This window comes from Pongo pygmaeus, chromosome 20, assembly GCF_028885625.2.
Source record: "Pongo pygmaeus isolate AG05252 chromosome 20, NHGRI_mPonPyg2-v2.0_pri, whole genome shotgun sequence".
NCBI classification, from domain to species: domain Eukaryota; kingdom Metazoa; phylum Chordata; class Mammalia; order Primates; family Hominidae; genus Pongo; species Pongo pygmaeus.
In genome coordinates, this window is record NC_072393.2 from 1,285,032 (window position 1) to 1,297,037 (window position 12,006).

Here is a 12,006-nt window from a genome sequence, read left to right on the forward strand (position 1 = left end):
CCCCCCTCCCCGCCCCCGCGGCGAATAAGACGCGCCCCGGCGGCTCCTGCGCCCTCAGAGCGGCCCCGGGGCGGCCCCAGCGCGGTGGTCCGGGCCCAGCTGCGCCAGAGCCCGCGCGATGGAGCCCCGGCCGCGGCGGCGGCGCAGGAGTCGCCCCCTGGTCGCCGCCTTCCTGCGAGACCCGGGCTCGGGCCGCGTGTACAGGCGCGGGAAGCTGATCGGCAAGGTGGGAGCCCCGCGCCCGGAGTCCGCGAGGGGGCCGGGCCGGGCCGGGCTGGGCTGGGCTGGGGTCCCGGGGCGCGGGCGATCCGGCGCGTTCTGCACGGCGCGTCCCTGCGAGCGCGGGGTCTGGCGCGGGCGCGCGTCCGGAGCCGCGGGGCCTCCCGTGCGGGGTTTCGCATGGCGGGAACCGTGTTGGGCGCGCTGCGCGGCGTGTCCGTGGGTTGCGTGTCCGGGGTGTGGGCTTGCGGCTCGGCCTCGGGATGCGACGCTGTGTTGCCTCTGGGTGTGTGTGCGAGCCTGGCGAGGGTCTGAGTGTGCCGCGTCTGTGCCCGCTGCTTCCAAGTGTGTGGGTGCTGTGCGGTGTTCGTGTGTGTGTGTGTCTATCTGGGTGTTGTGTTGCTTGTTCACCTGTTGTTTGTGCGTCATGCCTTTGTGTGTCCAGTCATTGTGTTGTGTGTCTGGGTGTTGTGTGTTCATGTGGTGTGCTTGTGTGTTTGCGTGTTCGTATGTGGTGTGTCTAGGAGTTGTGTGTTCTTGTGTTGTGTTTGTGTCTGTGTCTTTGTCCATGTGTTGTACTGTGTGTCCGGGTGTTGTGTGTTCATGTGTTTGTGTGTTCCTGCGCTCTGTCTGGGTATTGTGTTGTGTGTCCACACATGGTGACTGTGTGTCCAGACATTGTATATTCACGTGTTTGTGTGTTGCTGAGTTGTGTATCTGGGTGTTGTTGTGAGTCCATGCATGGTGACTCTGTGTCTGGGCGTTGTGTGTTCGTGTGTCGTATTCAGGCGTGGTGTTGTGCATTCAGTGCTGTCTTCTGGTCCGTGGCCTGTATGCACCAGACGTGGACGTGTCTGTGTGTCTGTGTCTCTGTGCCTTCTTGTGTGCATCATGTCTTGTGTGTCCAGGCGGGAGAGTGGGAGCTGTGTGTTGTTTTTTCCCCGGTGTGTGTGTGAAGAGACCTGGACGCGCCTGCGTCCCTGGCTGCCCTGTGCCTCTGTACACGCTGCCAGCTCGCACAACCGTGCACACCTGCCCGCTGATCTGCTGACCCCTCCCCACAGGGCGCCTTCAGCCGCTGCTACAAGCTGACAGACCTGTCCACCAGCGCTGTGTTCACCCTCAAGGTGGTGCCATGTGGCGGGGCTGGGGCCGGGTGGCTTCGCCCACGGGGAAAGGTGCGTGTCCCCATCGGTCCCCAGGGCCCGCAGCCCGCAGAGTGTCCCAAAGAAGGCCCTGCCCTTTCGTCCCAGCCCTGGGTGGGCATGAGATCGTACACGAGGCAGGCAAGCATCCTGCAGCCTGTGCCCCGCTGCGGGTGGGTACATGCCGGGGCCCTGCCTGCAGGTGGAGCGTGAGATTGCCCTGCATAGCCGCCTGCGACACCGCAACATCGTGGCCTTCCACGGACACTTTGCTGACCGCGACCACGTGTACATGGTGCTGGAGTACTGCAGCCGCCAGGTGCCCAGGGGGCGGGGAAACGGCAGGATTCATGTCAGCTGTGCCCGTCTCTGTCCACCCCGTGTCCATCTGCACCTCACCGCTGCCCCCGTACCATCCTGTGTGCCCTCTGCTGTCCATTCGCCAGTGCTTCTTATGCCTACATGGGGCCAATTGTGTCCATCCTTTACTCACCTGGGCACACCTAGGCTCTCTTGATCCACCTGGGCCCAGCTTATGCTGTGCTCATCAGGCCCATCTCGGACTCACCTGTGACTGCCTGGGCCCATCAGAATGTATTTGCTTCTTCCTGGCCCCCTTGGAATCACCCATGCCCACCTGTGCCCACCAGCATGCTCCTGTGCCTACCTGTGGTCACCTGCACCCCTCCTGCACCCCTCCTGCACCCCTCCTGCACCCCGCTGTGCTCACCGTGGCCTAGTTGAGCTTAGTCATCATGACTTCATACACCCCCTTGAACTCACTGTGCCCATTAAGTAGACCTGAGCTCACCTGGGTCCACCTGTGCCAGAATATGCCCCGTCTGCGTTCACTCCTAATCACCTGGCCCTTCTCAAGCTGACGGGCATGTCCACCAACGCCGTGTTCACCCTCAAGGTGGTGCCAGGTGCAGGACCGGGGCCGGGCGGCTGTGCCCGTGGGGAAAGGTTCATGCCCCCCTCAGTGGCCACCTGGGCCCATCTGAATCCGCATGCTCCTATTGGGGTTGGTCACCTTTGCTCACCTGTGTGCACCTGCGCTCACCTGTGCTCGTCCCATAATCAGCCATACCACCTTGGCCAGGTTGAGCTTACCTTTGCCTTCTAATCCGGGGCCACTGGTCACCTACAGTCTTTGGCCCACGTGCTGCGGGCACGGCAGACCCTGACAGAGCCAGAGGTGCGCTACTACCTGCGGGGCCTGGTCAGCGGCCTGCGCTACCTGCACCAGCGGCGCATCGTGCACCGTGACCTGAAGCTCAGTGAGTGCCAGGAAGGGGAACTGTGGGTGGGGGCTGTGGGCGGGGGTGTCGGGAGGTGGGCACGGATCCGCCCCCATGCGCAATGCTCCTCCCACTGCCAGGTAACTTCTTCCTTAACAAGAACATGGAGGTGAAGATTGGAGACCTGGGACTGGCGGCCAAGGTGGGGCCAGGGGGCCGCTGCCACGGGTGAGAGCCGGGGGGGCTCTGAGCAGTCTGTCCGGGTGGGCACGGCTGGCCCTGAAGTCTGGCACGGGGATCCCAGCCTTCCTGAGCCTCCCATGACGCCCTTCCTAGAGTACTCTGTGGGACCCCTAACTTCCTGGCCCCTGAGGTTATCTCCAGAAATGGTCACTCCTGCCAGTCGGACATCTGGGCTCTGGGCTGCCTCATGTGAGTGGGGTCCTGGAGAAGGTGGGCAGGGCCTCCGGAGGGGCAGGTGTGGCGGGAGGGAGCCTGCACGGAACAGATGGGGACCGTTGTGCAGGGTGGGGCGCGTGGAACAGGCACCTGTCACCACCAAGTGTGCAGTATGAACAGGACGTGTGTGGGGATGCGTGTGTGAGGGAGGACGGGGGAGGGTGTGCACAGAGACGTGGACAGGTGTGGGCAGGTGGCAGTGGCACAGGCAGGTCAGGGCGTATGTGTACAGGGATGCAGCGTGTGGGCGCAGGGCAGGTGTGAGTGGGCATGGGATAACATTGGAAGGTGGAGGCCAGGCGCAGTGACTCACGCCTGTAATCCTAGAGCTTTGGGAGGCCGAGGCAGGAGGATCGCTTGAGCCCAGGAGTTCAAGACCAGCCTGGCCAAGTTGGCGAAACCCTATCTCTACAAAAATTACAAAAATTAGCCAGGAGTGGTGGTGTGCACCTGTAGTCCCAGCTATTCAGGAGGCTGAGTTGGGAGGATTGCTTGAGCTCAGGAGGTGGAGACTGCAGTGAGCTGTGATCGCACAACGGCACTCCAGCCTGGGTGACAGAACGAGACCCTGTCTTAAAAAAAAATAGAAGCATTGAAAAGGTGTATGCAGGTGAGTTCGGGGTGAGCCAGGTGCAGGCGGGGGATGGACAGACGCTGGTGTCCACCAAGCAGGGAATGCACAGGGTGCCAGGTGCAGGCGGATGTTGGGAGATGAGGAAGCCGATATGGGTTGCACAGCCAAGCCGTGTAGGCAGGTCTGGCCAAGTGGGCAGGGGTAGCTCTGAGCGATGCCTGGACACCCGAATTCTTGCCCTCCAACTGGCCCAGGTACACGGTGCTGACCGGCACCCCGCCCTTCATGGCCTCACCCCTGTCGGAGATGTACCAAAACATCCGTGAGGGCCACTACCCCGAACCCGCTCATCTGTCTGCCAATGCGCGCCGCCTCATTGCGCACCTCCTAGCACCCAACCCGGCTGAGCGGCCCAGCCTGGACCACCTGCTGCAGGATGACTTCTTCACACAGGTGGGCGGCAGTCCTCGGCGTGGGGTCCCCGGCAGGCGATGAGCCAGAGCCTGCCCTGCTCAGCCGAGGGAGGCCCCCCCCGTCCCAGGTAACCCAGGTGCTCAGGGGCTGGGCGACCTAAGCCGGGATAACCCCAAATCCCCATCCAAAGGGTTTCACTCCAGACCGGCTGCCGGCCCACTCCTGCCACAGTCCCCCCATCTTTGCCATACCCCCGCCTCTGGGCAGGATCTTCCGGAAGGTGGGCCAGCGGCTGCTCACCCAGTGCCGAACACCCTGTAAGTACCACTCCTGCCCATACCTGCCCGACACCTGCCCACGCCTGCTACCTGCCCAATACCTGCCCAAAACCTGCCCATACCTGCCACCTGCTCATACCTCCCACCCGCCCACACCTGCCCCCACCTGCCCACACCTGCCCCCACCTGCCCACACCTTCCCCACCTTCCCACACCTCCCCACCTTCCCACACCTGCCCCCACCTTCCCACACCTCCCCACACCTGCCCCCACCTTCCCACACCTGCCCCCACCTTCCCACACCTCCCCCACCTTCCCACACCTCCCCCACCTGCCCACACCTCCCCCACCTGCCCACACCTCCCCCACCTTCCCACACCTGCCCCCACCTTCCCACACCTGCTACCTGCCCCCTCCTGCCCAAAACCTGCCCACACCTGCCCACACCTGCCACCTGCTCCGCTCTGTCTCCACATCAGGGGTGGGTGTGGATGGCAGGTGCCCCCCTACCCCTGGCTTGGGGCCCAGGCTGTGCCCCCTCCAAGGCCTTGTAACTCCCTCAGGCCCCTTCACACCTAAAGAGGCCTCGGGTCCAGGAGAAGGTGGGCCAGACCCTGACTCCATGGAGTGGCACAGCGAGGTGAGACATCAGGGTGGGGGACACGGGGAGACACAGGTGGAGGGCATGCTGGCCCCTGCTAAAACCCCCTCCCCCATGCCGGCTTCTCTGAACCCCTTCTGGGGTCTCCAAGCCCTGCCCCCTCTCCCTCGTCTCGTCCTGACGCGTCAAAGCTGGGATCCATTTGTGTCCAAATGTGCCCACCTGGGGTTTCCCAAGGGCCGGGCTCCAGGCCATGGGAAGGGTCCCATCCATGGCTTCAGTCCATCACATTTATTGAGCACCTACTGTATGCCTCCGAGACACTCCGAGGCTGCCTCCCAAGGGGAAAGCAGTGCCTCTGTGTGCAGAGCACGGAGGGCACAGGCAGGGGCCAGAGCCCGCCACCCACCTCACACCTGTCCCTGGGGCTGGGGCCACCCCCACCCCTGCTGCTCCCACCTCAGAGCTCCCTGTCTGCGAAAGAGGTTCCCTGCCTGGAAGGCCCCATCCACCTGGTCGCACAAGGGACCCTGCAGAGTGACCTGGCTGGTGAGCAGATCCGCGTCCCAGCCTGAGGCTGCAGGTGGGGAGGGAGGAATTACAAGTGAGGGGGGGACCAAGGCCGTGGCTTACCAGGGTCACAGCCGCCGTCCCGGCCTCACCTTTCCTGCCTGTCAAATGGGAATGCCGCCTCTGGGTTGAGGATATGTTCCTGGATGGAGCCGCGGGAAGTGGGGCTGGTTGGAGGAGCCTGGTGGTGGGAACCCAGGCCTGTCTGCGGCACATACACCTGTCCTCCCAGGGCCCGAGGGGAGCCGGTGGCCAGAGGTGGAGGCGGCCCTCAGACACCTGCAGCTGTGCCTGGACGTAGGCCCCCTGGGTAGGAGCCAGCCCAGCCCCCAGGATCACCTTTACTCTTAGTAGCCAAGTAATATCGCCTTCATTCCCATCCTGGGCCCTCCTGGGTATTTCTGGGGGTGAGGAGTAGGGGTGAGGGAGGCACCAGGATACCGTGACATCAGGGGAGTGGGTTAGCCCTCCTGTGTGCAGAGCCTGGCACAGAGGGCTCTGGGGCAGCCTCACGTTTCTGGGTCTCTTAAATTCATGACCCGGTCTTCTCAGAGACCCAGTGAGTGAGGAAATGTGACCTGGGACATTGTCCACAGAGCCCTGTGCCCACAGGCCACACTCCAAAGGGGGACCCCTCTTATCCCCAGTGTCCCAGAACCCAAGCCCTCTTCCTCTCCCCTCCTCTCCCTGAGCCTCCACTGACCCACATGTACTGCCACCCTTAGAGAGGGAGCCCCAAACCGCATGCCAGGTCTCCAGCCCAGAAGCCTTTTCTTTTCCTTTTCTTTCTTTTTTTTTTAAGAGACGGAGTGTCACTCTGTTGCCTAGGCTGGAGTGCAATGGTGCCACCTTGGCTCATCGCAACCTCCACCTCCTGGGTTCAAAGTGATTCTCCTGCCTCAGCCTCCCAAGTACCTGGGATTACAGGCGCCCGCCACCACACCTGCTAATTTTTGTATTTTTTTTAGTAGAGACAGGGTTTCACCATGTTGGCCAGGCTGGTCTCGAACTCCTGACCTCAGGTGATCTGGCTGCCTCGGCCTCCCAAAGTGCTAGGATTACGGCCGTCATCAGCCACCACGCCCGGGCGCTTTTTTTTTTTTTTTTTTTTTTTTTTTTGAGACGGAGTCTTGCTCTGTCGCCCAGGCTGGAGTGCTGTGGCGCGATCTCGGCTCACTGCAACCTCCGCCTCCCGGGTTCACGCCATTCTCCTGCCTCAGCCTCCCCAGCAGCTGGGACTATAGGCACCCGCCACAACGCCCGGCTAATTTTTGTATTTTTAGTAGAGACGAGGTTTCACCTTGTTAGCCAGGATGGTCTTGATCTGACCTCGTGATCCACCCGCCTCGGCCTCCCGAAGTGCTGGGATTACAGGCGTGAGCCACCGTGTCCGGCCTTTTTTTTTTTTTTTTTTTCCAGAGTCTCGCTCTGTCGCCCAGGCTGGAGTGCTGTGGCGCAATCTCGGCTCACTGCAAGCTACACCTCCCGGGTTCACGCCATTCTCCTGCCTCACCCTCTCGAATAGCTGGGACTACAGGCACCTGCCACTGTGCCTGGCTCTTTTTTTTTTTTTTTTTTTTTTGTATTTTTAGTGGAGATGGGGTTTCACTGTTTTAGCCAGGATGGTCTCGATCTCCTGACCTTGTGATCCGCCCGTCTCGGCCTCCCAAAGTGCTGGGATTACAAGTGTGAGCCACCGCGTCCAGCCTCGAGACCCCATCTCTACAAAAAAATGAGCCGGGCATGGTGGTGTATGCATGTTGTCCCAGATACTCAAGAGGCTGAGGAAGGAGGATCACTTGAGCTCTGAGGTGGAGGCTGCAGTGAGCTGAGATCGTGCCACTGCACTTCAGCCTGGGCAACAGAGTGAGACCATGTCTGAAAAGCCAACAGACAAACAAGCAAAAACCCAGAAACGGGGCAGAGCGCGGTGGCTCACGCCTGTCATCCCAGCACTTTGGGAAGCCGAAGCGGGTGGATCACAAGGTCAGGAGATCTAACCATCCTGGCCAACATGGTGAAACCCCATCTCTACTAATAATACAAAAATTAGCTGGGCATGGTGGCACATGCCTGTAATCCCAGCTACTCAGGAGGCTGAGGCAGGAGAATCACTTGAACCTGTGAGGTGGAGGTTGCAGTGAGCCCAGATTGCAACTGCACTCCAGCCTAGCGACAGAGCAAGACTCCTTCTCAAAAAAACAAAACAAAACAAAAACACACACACACAGAAATATGTAGTATTTTCAGAGCATTGCAAGCATTTGAGAATTGCTCATTCCCAGGGGTGCGCCAGTATCCCACAGTGTCCCTCTGCAAGCCAGAAATTAGTTACAGTTCCATGGCTTCTGTTGATGTCTGGTCTCCTGGAATCCACCACCAAAGCCCCCAAGCCTCTGTCCGGTCCCCGCCGTGGGAAGGGTCTCACCCATGGTTTCAGTCCATCGCATTTATTGAGCGCCTGCTATATGCCTGACCCCTGATCCCTGGCTCAGCATACCTTTGTTTGTGCCCAGCCACACAGGACCCCCTGGGAGAGCAGCAGCCCATCCTCTGGGCCCCCAAATGGGTGGATTATTCCAGCAAATACGGCTTTGGCTACCAGCTCTCGGACGGGGGCAGTGGTGTTCTGCTTCGGGACGGCACCCACATGGCCCTGCGACCCCCCGGAGGGTAAGTTGTGGCCTCCTGTGCCCTGGGGGACCAGGCACTCCCCCTGCCTTTTTTCATTCATCTCTCAAGTATTTATTAAGCACCTACTGTGTATACCTACAGGTGCTCCCTGCCTGATTGGGGAGAACAACGCTAAACAAATAAGCAAGTGCATTTCTGTAGGAAATGAACCCAGTGAAGAGACAGATTAGGAGGGGAAGTGAATCTCAGTAGTGTGGGTAGGGGGAAGGGGAAGGGGTCTCTGAGAAAGTGACGTGAATGACAAGCAGCAGCCCTGTGCTTTGGGAGGCCAAGGCAGGAGGATGGCTTGAGCCCAGGAGATTGAGATCAGCCTGGACAACGTAGCAAGACCCCATCCCTACAAGAATTTTAAAAATTAGCTTGGCGTGGTGGCGCACGCCTATAATCCTGGCACGTTGGAGGCTGAGGTGCGAGACTCGCTTGAACCCAGCAGTTTGAGATCAGCCTGGGCCTCATAGCAAGACCCCATCTCCACAAAAAAATTAAAAATTAGCTGGGTGCGGTGGTGCACACTGGTAATCCTGGCACTGTGGGAGGCTGAGGTGGGAGAAGCGCTTGAGCCCAGCAGTTTGAGATCAGCCTGGGCCACATGGCAAGACCTTTCTCTACAAAATTTTTCTTTTTTCTCTTTTTTCTTTTTTTAATTTTTTTTTGAGACGGAGTCTCACTCTGTTGCCCAGGCTGGAGTGCAATGGCGCGATCTCGGCTCACTGCAAGCTCCACCTCCCGGGTTCACGCCATTCTCCTGCCTCAACCTCCTGAGTAGCTGGGATTACAGGCATGCACCACCACACCCGGCTAATTTTGTATTTTTAGTAGAGACGGGGTTTCTCCATGTTGGTCAGGCTGGTCTCGAACTCCTGACCTCAGGTGATCCACCCACCTCGGCCTCCCAAAGTGCTGGGGTTACAGGCATGAGCCACCGCGCCCGGCCACTCCCGGCTAATTTTTTGTATTTTTAGTAGAGAAGGGGTTTCACCGTGTTAGCCAGGATGGTCTCGATCTCCTGACCTCGTGATCCGCCCGCCTCGGCCTCCCAAAGTGCTGGGATGACAGGTGTGAGCCACCGCACCCGGCCAATTTTTTTTTTTTTTTTTAATTCGCCAACTGCAAGGGTATGCATCAGTAGGTCTCAGCTACTTGGATGGCTGAGGTGCGAGGATCACTTGGTCCCAGGAGGTCAAGGCTCCAGTGCGCTATGATTGCACCACTACACTCCAGCCTGGGTGACAGAACAAGACCCTGTCTCTTTTTTTTGAGACGGAGTTTTGCTCTTGTTGCCCAGGCTGGAGTGCAATCTCGGCTCACCGCAACCTCCGCCTCCCAGATCGCGGTAGCTGGGATTACAGGCACCCGCCACCACGCCCAGCTAATTTTGTATTTTTAGTAGAGACGGGGTTTCTCCATGTTGGCCAGGCTAGTCGCGAACTCCCGACCTCAGGTGATCCTCCCACCTGGACCTCCCAAAGTGTTGGGATTACAGGTGTGAGCCACCGCGCCCGGCCTTAACACAATCTTTCTAGCGGGAGTGACACGGGGGCCAGTGGGGAGTGGCGGAGGCCTGGGTTGATCAGGCGGGCAGTGGCGGAGGCCTGGGCTGAGCTGGTGACCGGGGAGGGATGAGAGGGGCTGGAGTGTGGACAGAGTTGGAAGGCAGGAAGGGTGGACCAGCTGTCAGCCGAGGTGGAGAGAGGACAGAGAGCCGCACTGGGGCCTTATTAGCATGCACTGGGCATATGGATAAGGTGTAACCAGGGCAGAGCTGCTCCTTAAAGCCACCATTCCAGGGGGTGTAGATGGATGGAAAGGTGTCCACTGGCCTGGGCTGCCCGGGACAGAGGCCCTGTGTCCTGGCCCCAGCCAAGTGTGCTACATGCCCGACCGTGGGAGGCTGGAAACCTTCGCCCTGAGGAATGTGCCCAGCCCGCTGGGTGCCAAGCTGGCCGTGCTGCAGCTCTTTACCGGCTGCCTGCAGCGGCGGCTGCGGGAGGTGAGAGCTGGGGTGCTGGGGGGGGCGAGGGGTCGGGAAGTCCCCTGCGTCACATGACCTCAGCCGAGTCTGTCCACAGGAGGGGACCCTCCCCACACCTGTGCCACCTGCTGGACCCGGCCTCTGCCTCCTGCGCTTCCTGGCCTCTGAGCAAGCCCTGCTGCTGCTGTTCAGTGATGGGATGGTGCAGGTGAGCCCGGGGCTCAAACTCGGGCCACCGGGGCTCGGCAGGGTGGGGTCTGGCCCGCCTGGGCTGTTACGGAGCAAGCTTTGGGGGAGCCTTAGGAAGCATTTGCCTCCAGGAAAAAAAAAAAAAGTATTGGCTCCTATGTACAAAAACCATAGCATGGAAAATGCACGATGTTTTTGGACCAGGCGCTGTGGTCCACACCTGTAATCCCAGTGCTTTGGGAGGCCAAGGCGGGCAGATCATAAGATGAAGAGTTTGAGACCAGCCTGACCAACATGGTGAAACCCCATCTCTACTAAAAATACAAAAATTAGCTGGGCATGGTGGAGCCTTCCTGTAATCCCAGCTACTCAGGAGGCTGAGGCAGGAGAATCGCTTGAACCTGGCAGGCGGAGGTTGCAGTGAGCCGAGATCGAGCCATTGCACTCCAGCCTGGGCGACAAAGCAAGACTTCGTCTCAAAAAAAAAAAAAAAAGTCCGGGCACGGAGGCTCACGCCTGTAATCCCAGCACTTTGGAAGGCTGAGGTGGGCGGATCACGAGGTCAGGAGATCGAGACCATCCTGGCTAACACAGTGAAACCCTGTCTCTACTAAAAATACAAAAAAAAAAAAAAAAAAAAAAAAAAAAAATTAGCCGGGTGTGGTGGCGGGCGCCTGTAGTCCCAGCTACTCAGGAGGCTGAGGCAGGAGAATGGCGTGAACCTGGGAGGCGGAGCTTGCAGTGAGCCGAGATTGCGCCACTGCACTCCAGCCTGGGCGACAGAGCAGGACTCCATCTCAAAAAAAAAAAAAAAAGTCAGGGTCTTGCTGGAAGACTGTGGGCAGGGGAGCCCCCATCTGAGCCTCAGTTTCCCCAGGTGTACAGTGGAGCACTTGGCCTCCCGACCCCAAGTTCCTGTGGCTGGGGCAGGCTCTAGGGGCCAGGCTGGGGGCTCTGGGTCCAGTGTCCACTTGTCCTCCTGGAGCGCCAGGGCTGGAGGCAGGTGCAGGGGGACCCTTCTCCCCTTGACTGGTATCTTACCCTTTGCAGATGAGCTTCAGTGGAGTCCCGGCCCAACTGGTGCTGAGTGGCGAGGGTGAGGGTTTGCAGCTCACCCTCTGGGAGCAGGGCTCCCCTGGCACCTCCTACTCCCTGGACGTCCTGCGGAGCCATGGCTGCGCCCCCACCACCCGACAGCGCCTTCACCACGCCCTCCACATGCTGCAGAGTATCTAGTGCCCCTGAGGGTCAGAGTGGACCCCTGCAAGGTAGTGCCAGGGACCCAGGCTCCATTTCCATTCGTGTGGCTCCCCTAGAGGGGCTGTCCTGGGGGAGAGCTGGGGGGCATGCGGCAGGTGGGTTCTTGCCTTGTGGCACGACTGTTCAACCCAGACTTTGCTGGGATCTCTTCCTTTTTCATTAAAGACAATTTGAAATGCTGTAGGCCATGGTCTGCCTCTCTTTGGGGGAAAGCGTTTGAGGAGCTTTGGCAAAGGAACGTTGACCCCACGTGACGTTGCATCCTCCCTGTTTCTCTTAGTGGCAGAGGTGGGTTACATTTTCACCAATGCAGACATTAGCACCAGAGGGCCAGTGTAGTGGCTTATGCCTGGAAACCCAGCACTTTGGGAGGCCAAGGCAGGAGGATCG

The 12,006-nt window shown here is 59.6% G+C and overlaps 1 protein-coding gene across 1 annotated transcript; it reads left to right on the top strand.

Moving 5' to 3' along the window:
* The first annotated feature begins 62 nt into the window (after positions 1 to 62).
* PLK5 (polo like kinase 5 (inactive)) lies at positions 63 to 11,791 on the top strand. The gene is given in 15 exon segments (XM_054465394.2): positions 63 to 226; positions 1,284 to 1,397; positions 1,567 to 1,683; positions 2,515 to 2,644; positions 2,746 to 2,833; positions 2,942 to 3,037; positions 3,893 to 4,091; positions 4,243 to 4,369; positions 4,894 to 4,970; positions 5,396 to 5,480; positions 5,734 to 5,811; positions 8,018 to 8,121; positions 8,124 to 8,174; positions 10,265 to 10,375; positions 11,407 to 11,791. Coding segments are annotated over 15 exon segments (1,671 nt in total). The 5' UTR covers positions 63 to 118; the 3' UTR covers positions 11,593 to 11,791.
* The last annotated feature ends 215 nt before the right edge of the window (positions 11,792 to 12,006 follow it).